General features: G+C 58.7%; 1 protein-coding gene across 1 annotated transcript; it reads right to left on the reverse strand.

Moving 5' to 3' along the window:
* Positions 1–3,823: 3,823 nt before the first annotated feature.
* TEX22 (testis expressed 22) lies at positions 3,824–18,365 on the reverse strand. Its single transcript, XM_070477697.1, has 4 exons — positions 17,689–18,365; positions 17,112–17,331; positions 4,106–4,237; positions 3,824–4,019 (listed from the first exon to the last, which is right to left on the reverse strand). The coding sequence occupies exons 2-4, from the start codon at positions 17,274–17,276 to the stop codon at positions 3,840–3,842; spliced, it is 477 nt and encodes a 158-aa protein (XP_070333798.1). The 5' UTR covers positions 17,277–17,331; positions 17,689–18,365; the 3' UTR covers positions 3,824–3,839.
* Positions 18,366–19,959: the final 1,594 nt, after the last annotated feature.

Genomic DNA, 19,959 nt, shown 5'->3' on the forward strand with positions numbered 1-19,959 from the left:
GAGTCGCACGGAGTCCACCTCGCCTGCTCACAGCCTCAGAGATGAGAGATGCTCTTCAGAAAAACCATGTCACATGCAGCAAGGACAAAAGCTGGCCCCGTTCTGCGCAGCAACGTTTGAGACCTGAAGACCAAGTCGGGAGGCTGAGAATACTTAACCAGAGAATCCTGCTCCAGCCTGCGGAGGGTGCCGTCCAGCGGGGGGCAGGGAAGAGATGATAAAGAGGACAGTTGAGGCCTTGAAGACAGAGGGACAAGGGTCAGGGCACAGGGCGATCACAGTGGGGGCACTGGTGACGCAGGCACCCTTGGGAGCCTAACAGTGGGTGAAGAGGTCCCACCCTGAGAGTCTAAAGGCCTTGGGCAAACATTTTTAAACCTAGAGGAACCTGAGAAATAAGGTTCTTAAAAAATGTAAAAGCTGACCTTCCAAGTAGCCAATAAGGTTGTAATCAAAACAAAGACAGGGCAGTCCTGGCAGTGGGGAGCTCACCACCACGGAGTAGGGAGTCAGGTGGTGGGGCACAGGAAAGCCTTGAGGAGAGCAGGGCACAGGAGTGACTGGCCAGTTGGCCGGGCAGGCACAGAGCTGCCAGCGCCCTTCACCTTCCAAAACCCAGCATCAGATGGAAGGGTATCGCACAAACCCAGTTAACACCCGTCTCTCAATGTTTGCTGTAATTTCTAAAAATAATCTTGAGAATCTTGTAAACTTCGGATGAAGAAACATTCATCTAATTTCAGTAGCATGTCTTCCCTTAAATTTTTAAAAATTTGAAAGAATTCTACATTTATTCTGTAGTTTCATATATCCTCTCATCTCTGCCTGGGTGCTTAGAAAATTGGAACCACCCTCACCTAATGTTGACACCTTTCCTCTCGGTGATGAAATTGTAGGCGAGATTTTTTTTTTAACTTTATTGCTGAATAGCGAGCAAGTATTCTTGCAAAGCCAATGAAGATATTTTTCTCAATGGGCAATGCTGGGCACTGAGTGTCCGCAGCCCTTGGGAGGCTACACCGCTCAGGTACCCTGCTGGCCCTGGGGGCCCATGCCCTGCAAACTAGGCTGGGGGGCGCCCTTTTATGTTTGGGGTGTTCAGAGCGGCCTCTGCTCCTGCTCTGAGCCCCCGACCCTCAAGCACAGAGGGGTACCAGGGTGCAAGGGAGACCACGCAGTTGGGAGGACCGTCCTCTCTGCCTGGGGGTGTCCCAGTAAGTCTGGGGAGGTTCCTTCAGGGAGGGAAGTGGAATAAAGGCGCCCTGCACTGCCTACTGTCGGCGGCGACGGGTGGCATCCCAACCAGAGGCTGCTGCCTGATCTGTCTGCTCCCAGGCCGCCTCCTCTCTTCCAGGGGTTCCCAGACAGGTCCCTGGTGCTGTCTGGGGCCTGACCGTTCTCAGCAGTGAGGGGCTGTCCACTGCTCCTGGAATGTTTAGCAATCCCTACCCGCCCCCCCCCCCCACCCGCCACGCTCCCACTCAGTGCCAGGAGCCCCAGTGGAAGGCAAAGTGCCCCTTCCTCAGAGACGTCCACATCTTCCCCCAAACCTCTGGCCATACTGGGCTGCACAGCAAGGGAGGAGTCAGGGTGGCTGACCAGGTGGCCGTGAAACACTATCCTGGGTCATCCAGGTGGTCCTCGAACGTGGAGGAAGAGGTGGAGGAGGGGGCTCCTCTGTGGCTCTGAAGACTGAGGAAGGGGCCACGAGCCAAGGGAAGTGGGTGGCTTCTAGAAGCTGGAAAGGCTGGAGCCCCCGGGAGGAAGGCAGCCCTGCCCACACCCTACTCTTAGCCCAGTGAGGTCCATTCCAGATTTCTACAGAATCTACTGTCCACGAATTTGTGTGAAGACACCAAGGTTTGTGGCATCTTGTTAGGGCGGCAATAGGAAACCGACACACCCAGGGTGACAAGGAAGCTGTCTCCAGGCTCCACCAGCTGCGCCCAGGCTCCACGCCCTGCTGAGAGGTTCGGTCCCCACCAGGCCCCCGATGGCTGCTGCTGCTGTGCTGGTTAGGGGGAGACCGGTGCAGTCGAAAGGCCCTGAGACTGCCTGCAGGACGGCGGGCCGGCCAGCCCGGGGCTGGACTCACGCCACCGACTGTGGCCTAAGGAGAGCCCCCCTGGCGAGACCGGGAGACACGGCTGGGCAAGCCCAGCAAGGCCCAGGTCTTCATTGAAAACGTGGGGTCCTGTAAGGCCTCTGGGGTAAAGAACTCACAGCACTTGTCACCTCTGTCTTAACTGCAGACACTTCAGCTTGGGCTACAGGGAGTCCTCCCGGCCAGCATGGAGACTGGCACAGAGCCGGTTCTGGCCCCTGACATCTGCCCCCCACTTTATCAGGGGTCCTTGAGGAGATGGGGGACAGTCGTGAGACCCCCCAGGGCCCTGTCTAGACCTCAGCCCACTCCTCTCCCACCTCTTAGGACACCCCCCCCAGTTCTACTCACCACCCCCACAATCCCTGGGCCCCTCCACTCACCCTGGGGATTCTGAGAAACTTGCAGGCCTGGAACAAGAGTGCACTCGGGGGACCTCAGAAAGTGCAGCCTGAGGGGCTAGCTATGTGATCTCAGATGGCTTCCTGGAGGAGGAGCCTGTGCGGGGCCTTAAGGTAGAGCAGAGCAGGAGGCCAAGATGGGCAGCCAGGGTCATCTCAGCAGCCGGCTCACTGAGCGAGCGAGGCCAGGACTCGGGCACTACCCACATCCTGGGCCTGGGGGTGGGGTGGACCACCTCATTTTGCCCAAAGCCCCCCTCCCACCCACTGCTCTCTTCAGCCCCTAGCTGTCAGTCACCACGTGCAGGAGGGGACCTGCCGATGCCAGCCTCCTGCTGCCCCAAGGCTGGGCCTGTGAGCACTCCCCGCCTCCCTCCTCCCACCCCCCCCACCGCTGCCAGCCTGGTCTCCCCAGATGCAGCCCCATGCCACTGTCACCCGCGGCCCAGAAGCCTCCTGTCCACCCCCGAACTTGAGGCAAAGGCAGACAGCATGGCAGGTCGGGGTGAGCTCCTCACAGCTGCCCCAGGCCCTCTGCGCTCCCTGCCTCCTGGGCCCTCGTCCACCTACGAGCTCCCTGTGCAGAGAAGGGACAGCGCCACCTCCTCCAGGAAGCCTCCCTCTGTGTGGGAGCCGCCCTGGCCCCCGCGGCCTCTGGCCTTCTCCCCATCACATCGCCTCCCCGTGGGCCTGCCGAGGACCCGGTGCTCCTGGGCCGGGCGGCGCCAGCACCGAGCGGTTCAAACATGCGAACCTCCACCCTGCTGGAAGAGCATGGTCCCCTCGCTGCTGCACCCCTGCCCACGCGCATGCGTGCTCAGTCGCCTCAGTCGTATCCAACTCTTTGCGACCCTATGGACTGCAGCCCTCCAGCTGGCGGGTGCCCAGTCACCCCAGGGGCCAGGCTCCCCAGCCCAGACCCCTTCCACCTGGGCTGCTGACAGCTGTCCCTGAAGCAGGCCCAGAAGGGGAGCTGCTAGAGCCTCACGCCCTCCCAGGCCACCCACCGCTGCTGGTCCCAGGAGGATGGCCCTGCTGGGGTGGGCACCCTCTGCTGGCAGCCCAGGGGGCCATCCTGGAGGGCCACTCTACCCTGCCCCCAGACCCTCCAGGTGGCCTCTTGGAGGCTGGGCTGGGACAAGGAACCCCAACCAGAGGTGACCTCCAAGGGTGAGTGTCCTGAGGAGGGGGCAGCCAGACGTCCTCCCAGGCCTGTTCTCTTATCCCCGGGCTGCTCACGGCTGTCTGGAGGGTTACAGGGAGGGCGCAGGGACCTACTCCCTAGTACCCGCAGGAAAGGCGCCAGAAGACAAAACACTTGTCTGAGTCGGTTCTTAGGAGGGCGGCGACCTCGAGGCCGGGGCCTCCAGAGTCACGTTGTGCCAGAAAGGCTTGCTCCGGACCAGGAAGGCTTGGAAGGCGTTGGTGGACTCGGAGGACCTCGGCGGGTGGGGGAAGAGCACGTCCTTGTCCACGTCCTCGGACACCAGCTGGGCCACGATCCGCGCGAGGTCCTGCGGGGAGGGCGGGGTCAGGGGCGGGGCGGGGCCGGACGGGGCGGGGCGGGGCGGGACCCGGACGCTCCCGCGCTTCCCCTTACCCTGCAGGAGGGGGGCGCCCCCGCGAGGCCCGGCTTCTCGCCGCGGCCCAGCATGGCCAGCCTCCGGCGCTCATCTATGCTGACGCTCCAGCGGCGGTGGCTCTGGCGCCAGCTGTCCTGCGGCTCACACACCTGGGGGGACAAGGCAGGGGTCTGCGCCGGCCGCACCCGGGGTCCCGCACCCGCCACCCTCTGCGTCCCGCAACCACCGCAGTGCTGGCGGGCAGGCAGAGCTTCAGCCCGTGGCTCTGGGGCTGCGCATGGCCTTGCTCAGTGGCTCAGCGCCTGGACACCCAGGCAGCACCTGCACTGCTTTCCTGTGCGTGGGCTGGCCCCTGGATGTTGGGGTCATTACAGCAGAGGCCGTGGCCCTGGCTAGTGCCCGTTCCTTGCTGGGCACAGCCGGCCCACCCTCTAGGGAGGCCCCCCGAACAGGCGGCCAGACTGTGGGTGCCTCAAGAAAGATGGGCCCAAAGGTCAGCCTCCTCCCAGGCCCCTCTGAAATGCCCCCAGAGAGGCATTGCGGGAGATGGCGCTCAGGGCTCCACAGGCGCCCAGGACAGGCCGGGAGGCATCCTGCGGGAGCTGCGCCCGCTCCGGCCCCGGAGAACATCCGCGCTGGGCTGTTCCTGGAGGGCTCGGAGCCCCTCCTGCTCTGCCCAGCCAGGGGCCAGCCGGCCGCCTCCCTGCGGGGCCCAGGAGGTCACCCTCTGGAGTGCTGTGGGGGGCGGGGTAGGTGCCATGCTAAAAATAAAAGGATTAAGACAAACTCAGTCCCCATTCCTCAAAAAACTAAAAATAGAACTACCATATGACCCAGCAATCCAACTTCTGGGTATACATTCAAAGGAATGGAAAGCAAGTCAAAGAGATATTTCTGCACCCGCGTTCAGAGCTACATTGTTCACCGCAGCCAAAAAGTGGCTGCAGCCCAAATACCCATCAATGGATGAATGAATCAGCCTCGTGTGGCCCGTCCATACGACAGAGCATCATCCAGCCTTAAAAAGACACTCCGCATAAACTGCCACATGGATGAACCTCGGAGACACGGGCACAGGGAACACAGGTCTTGTGTAGTCCACTTGCATGAGCTACCTGGAGTCACCAGATTCGCAGAGTCAGAGCCCGGCACCGTGGCTGCCAGGGCTGGGGGAGGGGCGGGCGCAGGTTAACGGGACGGAGTTTCAGATCTGCAGGATGGAAGCTGCTGCAGGATTCACAGCGAGGTGAGTACAGCAGACTGGCCCAGACGTTCATTCGGGGTTCTCCATGGGACAGAAAAACCCAAACGAACTTCCTGGCCAACCCAATGCTTAACCCTACTGGACTGGACACTTCAGAGTGGTCAGGGTGTGGTGGGGGGGGGCGTGGGCTCTTGGAGCCAGAAACACACACAGAAGGAAGAGAGTGTGAGGGACACGGAGAAGGAAGCATGGACAGGCCAAGGAGAGGCTCAGTCAGCGATTTTGAACTTCTTGCCTCCAGACTGCAAAACAATACATTTCTGTTATTTAAGCAAAAAAAAAAAAGGAAAAGAATAAAGCAGAGTCCCCAGCCCCTCTTCCCACTCTGCACCAAAATCCCTGGCAGCCTGGCTAAGTGCCCCCTGCACCTGGGAGAAGGGAGGGGTCCTTTCTGGGGAAAAATATCAGCTCCAGAGAAGAGCCCTCCAAAGCAGGTGTGTCCAATGCAGAGCAGCCAGAAACCTGCCCAATCACCCCCTGAAGTTCGCAACTGCTGGCAGGGCTGCCCCCGGCAGATGGGGGCTGCCCCCGGCACACGGGGCCTGCTCCTGGGTGCAGACAGGGACGCAGTCCCCACGATCTGAGAAGCCAGGGGAGAGCCACCGGCCGGGGCCTGAGAGACCTCCCCACTCCTGTCGTCGTCCTGGACTCCACGCACCCACGAGACAGAAAGAGGACAGAGTGAAAAGGGGCTGCTGCGAGGGCCGCGCTCCCTTCAACATTAACATGTGGCGTCAGAATCTAAGTTTCCATAGAAGATGGGGGGCGGCCTGCTGGCCCGCGTCACCCCCCCACTCCTATGACCAATGCCCACAGCACTTTTACAGCGGCGTCACAAGGTTCCCCTCTGACATGGGGCGGGTCCGAGGATGCTGGCAGCACACGTGGGTGGCCCATGCGGCCCAAGGGGGGCCTCCTGTGACCGTGTGTCCACCCGAGCACAGCCTTCCCGGGGAGACCTCTGAGGGTGAGTGGCGCCAGGCACACCAACCCGCCGACCTGAGCCTGTGAGCAGACAGACAGAAGTCTGCTGTTGTGAGTCACGGACGCTGCAGAGTCGTCTGTCAGAGAGCATCATCGGAGCAAAGACTAACAACAGGACCAGCAACAAAGCCCCAAAAGCCAAGGTAAGGAAACGTGAGGAAATGGGAGAGTCAGTCATGCAGGCCCAACAGCCAACAAGAGTTTTCAGAGAGAACAGAGGCCGCACGCACACGCACATGCACACACACGCACCCCACAGAGGGGACAAGGCTCCAGGCTGGAAGCGCTCCCACAGGACCGAGAGAGGAGACAGCGTGGGGACATCTGAGAACCAGGCAGAGAGAAACGGGCACATGTGGGGGGTGAGGAATCCGCAGGGCCAGGTCTCACACACTCGCCAGAGGCGAGACGGCAGAGAACCCAGGGCCCCAAAATCCTGCAGGAAGATGACTTCCCGCTAGAAGTGTTACCCCACCCAAGTGTCACTCAAGTGTGCAGGCAGAACAAACTATCTTCAGGACGGTCTAATCGAAACTCAATACCTTCGGGGCCTTCTGAGGAGCTACCAGAGGCAGGGAGAGGCCCCAGCCCACCAGGCGGGAGCGAGACCCGGGTCGTTTGTGAGACAAGGGTCACAGCTGTGCTGGAAGTCTGGGAGGGATCAGAAGATGAAGAAGGGACAGGAAGGCGCCATCATCACCTCTGGGAGACACAGGAGCTGTCTGAGAGGTGACGCTCACGGCAGAGGGAAACTGCCCACGTTCAGCTTCAGGCCAGGGTCGCTGGGGAGCAGAAGCAGCGGTGCCCAGGGAAGGAGGACCTGCGGAGTGGCAGGTGTCTGCGGGCAGGGGAAGAAGGCGAGCGCGGGGAGCCCCGCGTCCCGGGCGGGAGCCTCCACTGAGCCTCAGATCTGGGCGGGCGGCCCTTCTCAGCTCTGTGCTCACGTGGGGTATCGAGAGTGGCGCACAGCTGTACAAGCAGAAACCGACGTTATGAAGTGGAGCGACCTGATAGCACGCGCGGGGGCCCACGTGCTCACTGACAGGAGGACCGTCACGAAAAGAGGCCAAGGCCCAGGCGGCGGGCAGAAGAGGCCCTCATAGCGGAAGGGAAGCCCGATTCTCAGGAGGAGGCCAGGAGGGCTCTCACCAGCCACGAGGGGGCCAGCGCTGCCCCTGAAGACATAGGGCAGCTTTAAATGCTGCAGGATTAGAAAGAAAGCCCTGGAACAAGGCATTGAGCAAATAATTGAGGAAGCTCGGGAAACAACGAAAGAGGTTTCCCTGAAAGTTTAAAGAAAGAATTAGGAAAGACTGGTGAGTAAATCAGAACGAAAAAAATACAATGGACAGTGACTGAAAGTTGGTTCTTTGAAAACCATTAAAACAGAACTCGTCTTTTTCTCACGTCATCAACTCCATCTTCGTCATTTTTGCCAGTCTTTTCTTTCGTGCCCGTTTTTTTTTTTTTTTTAATATTTATTTATATTGGCTGCACCCAGTCCGAGTTGTGGCCTGTGGGGTCTATTAGCAATTCCCTGGCCAGGGATCGAACCTGGCCCCCTGCACTTGGAGCATGCAGTCTCAGCCACTGGACCAGCAGGGCAGTCCCCGTGTCTTCCCTATGAACGATGTATGTCCACAGACGCAATATACTTTTCTCCTCAGTTTTAAAAACTGTCTTCTCTTTGCTCTTAAGCATCTCTTCACAGGTTTGGTTGCTAAACATTTGTATGTTCTAAATATTACAAGTATTTTTCCCAGGCCGTCCTACAACACCCTGTGTCTTTGCACCAGCCTCACACATGGCGGTCAGGTTTGTCAGGGTTTTCCTTTATGGGTTTGGCCTAAGTTGGGCATTTCCCCCTTGGACTCAACACGGTTCCCGTTCTCCCAGCGCTTCTATGTTTGGTTTTAACTAGCAGCTCGTGTGTCTGTGTGTGTCTGACGAGTCAGGGGATCTTCTAGATGGATGACCGGTCACCCCAGTACTATTCATTGAAAACTGTGTTCCCCACTGGAAAATTAAACTCCCAGATTCAATCTGGGGTCCGTTTCTGGACGGTCTGTGCAGGCTGTGGGCCTCCTGGCCAGCTTCCGTCCCAGCGCCACGCGAGGCTCTCTGCTGAGAGCAGGCAAGCCAGGCCCTGCTCTTCTGCTTTAAAACTCTTGCCTGGTCTCTTTTCCAGGTTAAAAAAAAACTTAAAATCTCCAATTTTTCAAATTGTGCTGTTACTCCGCAGTGATACTGTTTCCTTTTGCACATTTCTGAGCCCTGAATAAAGGAAGCCCCTCACACGGGCCCCTTTCCCACCCCCCCTGACCCCGGAGCCCGTGGTCGCTGGCCGGGCCTGGCAGCGACGCGCGAGCGCACGCAGACCGAGGCTGGCCTGCCTCCTCGCCTCTGAGCGCACGCAGACGGAGGCTGGCCCGCCCCCTCCCACCCAGGAGCGCTCCAAGCCTCCCTGAACCCTTCTGTGTGTCAGCGGCGGGGGCGCGTTGTCTTCAGCCCACTCTGACGGCGGCTGCCTCTGACTCGAGTTAATCTGCCGCCCCTCCTGCCGCCATGCCTTCGGCTTTGCGGGCCTTGCCCGTGCCAGGGCCGTTCTCTGCCCCCTCCCTCTGGCTCGATTGGGTGTTGTTTCTAGCCCACGTCCCCTCCACTTTTTCAGAGGTGGCTCACTTCCCAGTCTTGTGATGCCATTGAAACTTGTGATGCCAGCTCACCCGGGTCTCCATGGGCTGCTCAGCCAGCACCCAGGGATCGAGGACGCTGACTTGCCAGCCAGACCAGGGAGGCACCTTCTCCAGCTTTTCTTGAACTTTCTTGCAGCTCTCACTGGTGTCTTGGAATAACCTCACAAGAGGCCCTGAGCCAAAGCCACCCAACCAAGCAACTCCCAGTTTCCTGACCTATAGAAACTGGGATGAGAATATTTACTACTGTTCTAAGCTACTGATGCTGGGAAAGACTGAGGGCAGGAGGAGAAGGGGACGACAGAGGATGAGATGGCCGGATGGCACCGCTGACTCGATGGACATGAGTTTGAGCCAGCTCCGGGTGTTGGTGATGGACAGGGAAGCCCGGGAAGCTGCAATCCACGGGGTCGCAGAGTTGGACACAACTGAGCAACTGAACCAACTGAAGCTGCTGGATCCTGGAGATTTTTGTTATGCAGCAACAGATAACCAATACACTGCCAGAAACACTACATACCTTTGAGATACAATTCTCAAGATTCATGAGAACTATTTTTTAAAGTTAGGACTGTCCTGAATTATTTATTCTGGGGCAGTCTGGCAGGTTTTGAACATTAAACCTTCCCACTCAGTGACATGGCACAACTTTTCCGGAGGAGTTCTCTGCTGTTGAGCCACATTTTACAGTGTCCTTTGTGTGGGCATCGAACAAGAACAAGATTTATTCCTAGGATTTACAAATCCTTGTTCCTGTTGCTAAAGTGAATGGATCCTCCTTTCTACTACACTTCCTGGTTGGTTATTTTTAGTATACTGGAAACTAATAAGCTTTGAACGGTGATCATATATCCAGCCTTCTTGATTAGTGATCTTTTATTTGAATTGGCCTGCATGGACTTCCTAGGTAGATAGTATATTGGCTACAGATAATGACTGCTTCAATACTTCGGCCACCTGATGCAAAGAGCCGACTCACTGGAAAAGACCCTGATGCTGGGAAAGATTGAAGGCAGGAGAAGGGGACGACAGAGAGTAAGATGGTTGGATGGCATCACCAACTTGATGGACACAAGTTTGAGCAAGCTCCGGGAGTTGGTGAAGGACAGGGAAGCCTGGCGTGCTGCCGTCCCTGGGGTCGCAGAGCCGGAGATGACTTAGCAACTGAAGGACAGCAATGACTGCTCATCTTTTCTCTCTGGGTCTCCGTGGCCCGTCTCACTCCCTGACTTTGGTGCAGGCCCTGTGCAATGTCTCAGCGGCATCATGGTGACAACCAAGCTGCCGCTTTGGGAAACACAACCGCGGTGGGCTCTCTGGCTCCCCTTCACCAGGTTACAGAAATGTCCATTTCTTCCTATTAAGAATGGAGTTTTTTTAATTTTTTTCTCCCAAGGAAGGAGACTGGAATATATCTTTCTACATCCATTGAAATAATCACATGATCCTCCTCCTCTTGTTAATGAAGAAAATATTTTTTGCTTTAGAAAAAAATCTTTTTGGCCACACTGCGGGCATGTGGCTCCCCAACCAGGGAATCAAACCCTTGCCTCCTGCGGTGGAAGTGCAGAGTCTTAACCACTGGACCACCAGGGAAGTTCAGTGAACATAATTAGGAGATTTCCAATCACTTCATCCATAGGCTACAACTTTCTTGAATTCACGCATGTTCATTCATTCAGTACATGCTCACTGAGCACCTGCTATGTGCCGTGTGCCCCCCTGGGTGCCGGGGACAAGACTGTGGAGAATGGAGGCCCTGCCGTCCTGCACAGGGCTACCCTCCATGGTCACAGAGTTTGCCATGCAGTTGATTTACTCCTGGACTTTTCAACCTCTGCTTCGGTCAGAGGGCATCGCTCCTCTCTCTTCCCCGCCAGCACGGGTGCCAGGGTGAAGCTCTGGGCTGCGTGGACCACGTTGACGGAGAGGACTCACTTCTTGGGCATGGGGACACCTACCCATGAACCCTCATTAGGGAAGATCCGGGCCCACTTTAGTTTCCTTTGCTCTTAGTCTCTTCAGGGTTCTGAAAACCTCTTTGTAACATGGATTCAGATCAGCAGGGTTTAGGGTCTCTGCTATGCTCCCCACATGGCAAGACTGCCAGTGACGCCCCCGCCCTGTGTGTGCAGCCGGCCCGGGGCTTTAGGTCCGCTGGCCTTGGCTGTGCTTGGGGCAACCGGGCCGCCACAGGCTGGGGGAGGGCTGTGCCCACCGCAGGGAAGCCTCGCACGCCAGGCCCTGCCCGTGGAAGTGCTGTCCCACCCCAGCCTGGCCTCAAGCACGCATTTAGTTCAAAAGTGGGATGGTAACCACCTGAGAACATGCACAGGAAAGTTTATTTTAAAACCCAGGAATCCATGATCCAAAATGAACGGGGCCATACTCGCTCCCAGTCTTTCCGTCAAGAAACAAACTGTTGATTTGGTCCCGGGCAGGCTCCTCGAGGAGCCCACACGCCACGTGAGGCCAGGCTGCACAACCGGAGCCTCAGGGCACAGTGCTCCCCCCGGCTGCCCCCGCAACGGCTTTCCAGACATCTCCTTGTCTCCCGGGGCTCATCCCACGACTGGCACTGCTGTGCTTGCAGCATGGGAGCCACCCCAGCTCCGGGGAGGGACTGTGGGCGGGTCTGGGCCGCATGCATGCTCCTGCGGGGCAGCGGGCATCTGGCCTTCTTCAGGCCCCTCTCGCCCAAGGGGCGCCGCCTCCCTGCAAATCTCGGCCAACACACTGGCCCCTCACATCTTCATCAATTTCATTTATTTCCCTGGTGTCAAGTATCTTTTCCTTTTCTTTCTGGCTCCCTTTCTGTAAGAGGCCTGTGCATCCTGGGGACCACCTGCCTCTCTTGCAGGCATGTGTGTGCGCTGTGTATGCATGCGTGTCATGTGTGATGTGCGCACCCACGGTCCGCTTGCTGTCCACTGTCAGGTGCCCCTCTGAGCCTCACGCCAGTCTTTTGTCTGGGGGCAGGTGTCACGACATGGATGGACTCGGGGCTTTCTCGTGGTCATGCTGCTTCCTATGCAACCTGCTGGCCCCGGCTGCCCAGGGCGTCCGTCCAGCCCAGTCTGGCCCCGAGCCCTGCAGGGCCAGCTGGGCCTCACTCAGCCTCTCTCCTGTCCCTTCGGCCTCCAGCCCTACTTCCCCGCCCACCATTCATCTGAGTCGCTGGGCTGTGTCCTCAGTTAACTCCCCGTGGCCAGCCCATTTACCAGCCCTTCCTCCTGGGCGGGGACAGACTCCAGGAAGCTCCACCTCTGGGCCTGGGGGAGATTCTTTGGCTTCCCCCAGCTCCCTGCAGACTGCTAGACTACATTATGCACCATCAGATGACCTCTTGCTCCTTTACTTTCTCCCCTTTTTTTTAAACTGTGATAAAATGCACATAACACAAAATCGACCACTTTGACCATTTTTAAGTGTACAGCTCACTGGCATAAGCACATCCAAACTATTGTGCAACCATCACCAACATGGCCAGGACTTTCCACCTCCCCAAACCAAGACTCTGTCCCCATGAAACACTCCCTCCCACCCCTCCCCCAGCCCCCACCCCACTTTCTTTCTCTGAGTCTGACCCCTCAAGGGACCCCGTGAGTGGGCCCTACTGTGTCTGTCCTTCTGTGTTCCACTTATCCAGCTCAGCATCATGTCCTCAGGGCCCACCCATGTGGTGTCGTGTGTCACAATGTCTTTCCTTTTGAGGGCTAAGTTATGCTCCGCTCTATGTTTTTACCACCTCCGTCTGTCCAAAGACACTTGGGTTGCTTCTAGGTTTTGGTTATTCTCCACTGCATGCCCCCTGGGAACATGGATATACAAGTATCTGTTTCTCTGCCTTGGATTTTTTTCAGCTATTTACCCAGACTTGGAATTGCTGGATCACACCATACTTCTATGCGCCACTTTCTGAGGAGACTTGACTGCGTCATTTCACACTCCCTCCAGCAGGGCACGAGGACTCCAGTTTGTCCACACTCTTGCCAGCACTTGTTCTTTTTTAAAATTTATTATAGCCATCCTAACAAGACTGAGGTGGTGTCTCACTGCGGTTGTGATTTGCGTTGCCCTGGGACTAATGATGTTGAGCATTTCTTCGTGTGCTTGCTGACCATTTATGCATCCTTAGAGAAGTGTCTATTCAAGCCCTTTGGCCATTTTTGAGTCGAATTCTTGGTTTTTTGTTGTTGCTGGGTTTTAGGAGTTCTTTAACTTATATGCAGAGTACATCATGCAAAATGCCGGGCTAGGTGAATCACAAGCTGGAATCAAGATTGCCAGGAAAAGTATTAACCTCAGATATGCAGGTGATTCCACTCTAATAGCAGAAAGTGAAGAGGAACTAGAGTCTCTTGATGAGGGTGAAAGAGGAGTTAAAAAGCTGGCCTGAAACTCAACATTCAAAAAACTAAGATCATGGCATCTGATTCCATCACTTCATGGCAAATAGAAGGGGAAAAAGTGGAAGCAGTGACAGATTTTATTTTCTTGGGCTCCAAAACCAGTGTGGACGGTGACCACAGACAGGAAATTCAAAGATGCTTGCTCCTTGGAAGGAAATCTATGACCAACTTAGATAATGTATTACAAAGCAGAGACATCACTATGCTGACAAAGATGCAGACAGTCAAAGCTATGGTTTTTCCAGTAGTCATGCACAGATTTAAGAGCTGGTCCATAAAGAAGGCTGACCACCAAATAACTGATGCTTTTGAAATATGGTGCTGGAGAAGACTGAGAGTCCCCTGATGCTGGAAAAGACTAAGGGCATGAGGAGAAGAGGGCAACAGAGGATGAGATGGTTGGATGGCATCATCGACTCAGTGGACATGAATCTGAGCAAACTCCGGGAGATCTAATAGAGGACAGAGGAGCCTGGTGTGCTGCAGTCCATGGGGTCGCAAAGAGTCAGACACGCTGGGCAACCAACACTCCATGGCCATAGAGGGAGGTACCCAGGGTTTCTTCTACCACTTAAAAAATATATATATTTTTATTTATTTGGCTGCGCAGGGTCTCAGTTGCAGCATGTGGGATCTGGTTCCCTGACCAGGGATCAAACCCGGGCCCCCTGCATTGGGAGCACGGAGTCTTAGCCACTGGACCACCAGGGAAGTCCCTAGCACTTTTATGATTTTATTTTTCTACATTTAAAACTTTGACACCTTCATCCTGGTATTCAGTGAGAGAGATGACTACAAGTTACCTTCTTCTAGACAGCTACACACTGTCTCAACATTTACCAAAGTCCATGGGATTCCCTGGCGGTCCAGTGGTTAACACACCATGGTTCCACTGCAGGGGGCGCCAGTCCCACCCCAGGTCAGGGGACTAAGACCCTGCACCCCGCCCCCACTCCCCCCACACACGGGCCTGAGATCCCAGGTCAGGGGACTGAGATCCCAGGTCAGGGGTCTGAGATCCCAGGTCAGGGGACTGAGATCCCAGGTCAGGGGACTGAGACCCTGCACCCCGCCCCCACTCCCCCCCACACAGGCCTGAGACGCCGCCTTCAGTTTACACTCAGTATCAGTCCCACCCCAGGTCAGGGGACTGAGGCCCCCCCCCCACCCCCGTGCGGGGCTGAGGCACCGCCTCCCGTTCACACTGAGCGTCACGGGCACTTTTGAGGAAGTTTCTAGATTTCATATTTAGGTCTGCTGTCACGTATCACACGACAGGACACCATAGTTTGATAATCGAAGTTTTGTGATATGAATTCACACGTGTTAGAGCTACACCTAGGCTTATTCTTCCACGTGACCAGTTTGCCCAACCAAAGAAAGGGACGATGCGTGTTTGTCAGTTTGCGTTGTTACTGAGAGTGGGCTGTGAACCGCCAGGGAGAACCCACCGAGCCAGTGACTCATGCTCTCCAAGAGCAGGGTGTCTCTCCATTGCCAAGTCTCTTGGTGACGCTTTGTGGTGCTTTAAAGTTTCATGCAGGCTTGCGTTATTTTCTATTAAGTCTATTCCTGTTCCCAGACATGCCTCTTTCACTCATTCATCTCCCAGCACCTGTCTGTGAGGGCTGCTGATTTCCGAGCAGTCGTCTGCACCCCCCTTCCTGGACCTTCTGCTGTGGATGGGCTCCGGAGCAGCCCCTGCACCAATGGGGTGCAGGCGTGTCTCCCACGGTGCTGGCACCAGCGCCTCCCCTGGGTTCACGCTCCGACCCCCCTGTTCAGCAGCTGGGCCAATGCTTCTGAGACGGCGCAGGCCACACTGGGGACGGTGACCCACCTCCAGCTTCGCTCCGACCTGCCTGGCACTGTGGCTCTTCCGACTCCTATTTTTCCCAGGTGTCTTGCTCTCTTTCACGATAGAGATCTTCTCAGAATGTCTGGTGCCCTTGGTTGCTCACTCGCGTTTACCGCAGGGACTAAGTCAACAGCAACATGGGCGGGCTGGGGCCTGGCTGGGGCAGCTGCCTGTCCCGCTGCCCCCACCACACAGCTGGGCGCTGAGCCCTCTGCTCTGCCCGCCCCAAGGTCGCTCGCTGGACAGGGCTCGCCGTCTCCTGAGGGCCGGCCACCCGCCCAGTCCTGCGCCGCGGGTTCTCGCCTTCTCAGGGTTCTCCGCAGCCGTGTTGGCCGGCCTGCCGGGAGGCCCTCTGTGCGAGGCCGTCTGTCTGGGGACCCTCGCTGGGGGAGGAGGGACTGTCTCCTCAGACCTGGGCCCCAGCCCAAGGAGGCCACCCTGTGAGGATGTGTACCCCCCAGCGCGGGGCAGGGGAGGGGGGCTCTCGTGGGACTCGGGCCGGGAAGACCGGGGAAGAAGGGACTGGGGGGCAGACCTCTGTCAGCCGGGCTCATCCCTAAGAGATGATGAGGTCCCGACATGGGGAGGCTGGAGAAGCTTCCCTGCCAAGGGCACAGCAGGGAGGGACAGAGAGGACAGGCAGACGCAGCGGGACAGTCAGAGTGATGGCGTGCAGCCGGCGCGGCTGCCGCTGCCCAGGGGCTGGGAGCAGTAGAGGGAAGCGGCGGGAGGGGACGACAGGGCGGCCAAGGTTGGGGGACCCTGCGGGGCTCCCCGCCCCCAAGTCGGACACTTGGTCTGAGGAGCGAGGTCTGCACCCCCTCTCTGCCTTCCAAGGACCCCCGCCACTGTGCCGCCTCCTGGCCTTGTCCCCAGGCACCCCTCCCCTTGGAGTGCAAACGCAGCAGGTCACCCCCGTCCAGGCATCCGTCTGCAGGTCCCCCCCCCCACTCCGGCCAGACAGAAGCCCCGCCCCGGTCCCTCCCAAGGAGCCCTCGACATGCTTGTGTGTTTACATCTGGGATGGCCTGTCCTGAGAGGCTGGCCTCATGGAAGCCAAGCAGTGGCTGGCTTCAGGCGGGGGCGCAGCTGGTAGGGCACCCAGAGACCGCTTCCCTCCTCCACTGCCTTTCCACAGAAACTGGGGACCTTGCAGACATTCCCGCAGACGGGTCCAAGCACACAGCTGCATGAGCTCCACTGGGCCTGGCCTGCCTCAGCCCGGCTCCATCAGACCTGGCTTTGACCCGGACGCACAGGCAACTGTCCGGAACTTCTGGGGGCCTGGCTTCCTTTGCTTAGGAAGCTGCCCCGGGGCCAGGGGAGCTGTGGCCTGTGCACCCAGGGCTGAATGGTGACCGGACAGAGGCCCACTCGGCCGGCTGGGATGAGACGGGGGTTCCTCAACACTGGGGCCAGCCCCAAGCAGGGCCTCCAGCAATGTTTCGGTCGTGACTTTGGTTGACAGGTCCCCTGCTGACCGCCCGCCTACCTGGTCAGTACAACACCATCCCAGCTGTGCGCAGAGCCTCCCCGACCAGGTGCCCTCCACCTGGCGGCACCCGGGGTTGGGGTGGCCAGCAAAGGTGGACTGCCCATAGCTGTGGGAGGTTGGAAGGGGCGCGCCCACCTTGATACCCACCCCGGGCTCTGGGGGAGAGAATGCTGACACTCTGCGTAGCCCCCAGTCCAGCACCTGCTTGTTATCAGATGCCCTCTGGCCCTCCCCCAGCTTCAGAGGCCCCCCCCTCCATCCACACTCCCCTGCCAGGACACAGGTTTCGAGAGAGGAGCCCCCCTCTAGCTTACCCAGTCCTGAGTCTGCGGCTCCTGCTGACTGCTGCTCTGGGCACCTGGCAAGCCCCAAGCCATCACTGGGCTTGGTGGCCCCGAGGGCTGCCTCTTCTCCTGGGAAGGCTGCAACTCTGCTTTCTTCCTCAGGAAAGCCTTAAGCGAACACTCCCTGCTGTCCATCTGCAGCCCCCTGGGCAGCTGGCCGGCACCTCTGGGGCGAAGTCCCCACAGCTACCTGGGCCCCTCAGGCAGAGGAAGGTCACATTAGGGTTTGCTGGGCTCAGCTTCCAGCCATTGACCAGACAATGCTGGGTGGGCCTCAGCCACTGAGCCCCAAAAGGGTCCATCCCCTTGGGTGTCCTGGGTCCCCCTGCTCCTGCATCCATTTTTCTCCACATAGTCACCCCAGGCCAGGGTAGCTGCAGCCACCGCCCTGCCCCCCTCAGACTCCCCCAGGAATGCCCCCTCTCCCACCGTGGCTCCAGCTCCTCGGATGCACAGCTTCTCGGGACTCTGCCTGCGCGCAGGACGACCAGGGGAAAAAGAAGGGGCCTCCCGCAGATCTCCCCGCAGAGGTCCCCTGTGACCTCACCTCGACGCCCGGCCACACCCCAGGGCCCAGGATCCGTGCCCTTCACCTGCAGGACCACGTGTGAAGGAGCCGCAGCAGACGGCAGCCCGCCCGTCCCCACTCCGCGGAGGGGTGGAGTGCAGGGGTCAGGGGGCAGGTCAGGGGGTCAAGGGGAGGGAGTCGTGGAGTGCAGCGGCCGTCGGGGAGGCGCGGGACACGCCGGGGGCAGGAAGACGGGGACAAGTGGGGTACACAAATGGCGGGGTGCACAAACTGTGGGGAGGGGCGGGGGATGGCTGGGCGTCCCGGGTACAGCAGGGGTACGGGGGGGAGGGGAAGAGAGGAGGAGGGGCCGGGCACACTGGGGCGGGGCGGGCCCGGCCCATTGTGGCGGGCGGGTCGGAGGGTGGGGCCCACACCGGTTCCAGAATGCCCTAGAAGGCGGAGCCGAGCCTAAGAAAACTTCCGCTCGACAGCTTCCGCTTCCGGCTCGTGGCGCGCCTGCGCCCTGGCCTCAGTCGTCAGGGGCCGCTCGGGTTTCCGTTGTGCAGGCGGACGCTGTCCCGCCCCGGCGTCCATGACCCGGAGATTCATCTAGCGACTGCGAGGAGTCTCGGCCCCGCGTTGCCCGGAGGGGCACGCCTCGGAGATGCCCCCAGCTGTCCGCGCCCCGACCCCCGGGTCCCCGCGGCGTGTGGGGGCCTCGGAAGGTCCGCCCGCGGTGCCCGCGCCTGGACGGATGGAGGGGCGAGGTTGCTCGAGAGGAATCACACAGCAGGCGAGGGAGGGCCTGGGAGTGCTCCCCGGGTTTATTAGTGTCGCATCAGCACCTTAAAATAGTCCACGTGGTCACATACGTGACAGATTAGAATCTGTTTCCAAAAAACTCTATTTACATTAATCCTGTTTTCCATTAAAAAAAAGAAAGCAACACGTACATCCTAGAAACCAAACAACACACACAGAACTGGACGGGGTCTGCAGGAACGCACAGTGGCACCCCTTGGCCTGCAGGGTCAGACCCCAGGGAAAGGGCCCCCAAGCCCAGCCCCTCAGGCTCCTGCCAGGAACTCAGCTTCCTCTCCGCCGCAGGCTAGGAGGGGTCTCTAGAAGGGGATCAGGGGACACGTATAGGGGTCAGGCAACTGGCCTTTGGGAGCAAGCGGCGCAGTCCTGTCATGAGGAACGCGTCCTGGGACGGAGGCCAGGCAGGTCTTGGTATCTGCCAGTGAGGACAGTGCAGCATAGCCGGCCCTGGCTGCCCTAATCCTGCCGCCCCTCTCCTCCCTGAGCTGCGGCCATGACACTCGGGACACTGGCCGGCGAGCCCTGAGGAGACGGTGACCCTGGGGACTTGACACAAGGAGGGAGAAAGCCGTGGCCTGGATACAGGGCTGGAGCTGACCTCCCATCTGGCCTGAGTGAGGGTGGAGCCTGCCCACTATGTGCCACAGGCCCACGAGGCCTTGCCTGATGCGGCAAGTGGCTCGGCCTCTGAGTCCCAGCGACCTCTGGTCGCCCAGGGGGCCGAGAACCCCTGCCCCGCAAGGGCTGCTCCTGCCCTGGGGTCACGGCCTGGCCGTGTTCTCCACAAGCTGCCCCACACTGCCCTCGTGTGCTCACGGCTGCACCTCTGGCACAGGCCGCTTTGGCTTCCGACTCATCTTCCTTCGGGGGACAAAGTGCTTTTATCTGTGTCCTCAAACAGCTCCATGAGGTAGGCGGGGGAAGTGTTGACTGTCCCCAATCAGGTGACGGGGAAACCGAGGCACTGGCGTGAGCAGAGCCTAGGTCTCTGAGTGAGTCATGGCGGCTGGGGCTGTCTGTATGACCTCCAGGGCCTAGGAACAGTGTGGCTGGCCCAGGGTGGAGGTGCTGGGTGTCTTCTCATGGGTATGAGGACAGCTCACAGCTGGGTGGGACGGGGCAGCCCCTTTTGGCCCCTTCCCCTAAAACTAGCTCTGCAGCTGGAAAGCTAAGTCATTTCAGCCACACCTCCCCCGAGTGTGACCTCTGAAAAGGAAATGCAAGGAGCAGTACCCAGGGCCCTGAAGCCAGTGGTGGGAACAAGGGCGGGGGAATTCACGGGTCCTAGGCAGCTGCTGGGCGCAGCCACAGGTGGACACTGCACAAGCTGCCCAAGGGGTCCTTGGCTCAGTGACCTACACCCTCACCCAGATCCTTCCCGTCCAAGGACCCTGGTCCAAGGGCATGCTCAGATCTGTCCGCCTGGTAGGCCCAAGGCTCTTGGCCACTCGGACCCTGAACAGCCATCTGAGGGAGGAGGTAAGC

Source organism: Odocoileus virginianus, chromosome 16 (assembly GCF_023699985.2).
Source record: "Odocoileus virginianus isolate 20LAN1187 ecotype Illinois chromosome 16, Ovbor_1.2, whole genome shotgun sequence".
Lineage (NCBI taxonomy): Eukaryota > Metazoa > Chordata > Mammalia > Artiodactyla > Cervidae > Odocoileus > Odocoileus virginianus.

Bases quoted from the DNA above. Each gene is read 5' to 3' on its own strand.
- TEX22 (XM_070477697.1), bottom strand. From the start codon at position 17,276: ATGGACAGCAGGGAGTGTTCGCTTAAGGCTTTCCTGAGGAAGAAAGCA. The intron at 4,238-17,111 runs GTAAGCTAGAGG...TTGTCCCCCCAG, and splicing joins AGCCGCAGACTCAGGACTGG to GTGTGTGAGCCGCAGGACAG. The intron at 4,020-4,105 runs GTAAGGGGAAGC...CCCTCCCCGCAG, and splicing joins GGGCGCCCCCCTCCTGCAGG to GACCTCGCGCGGATCGTGGC.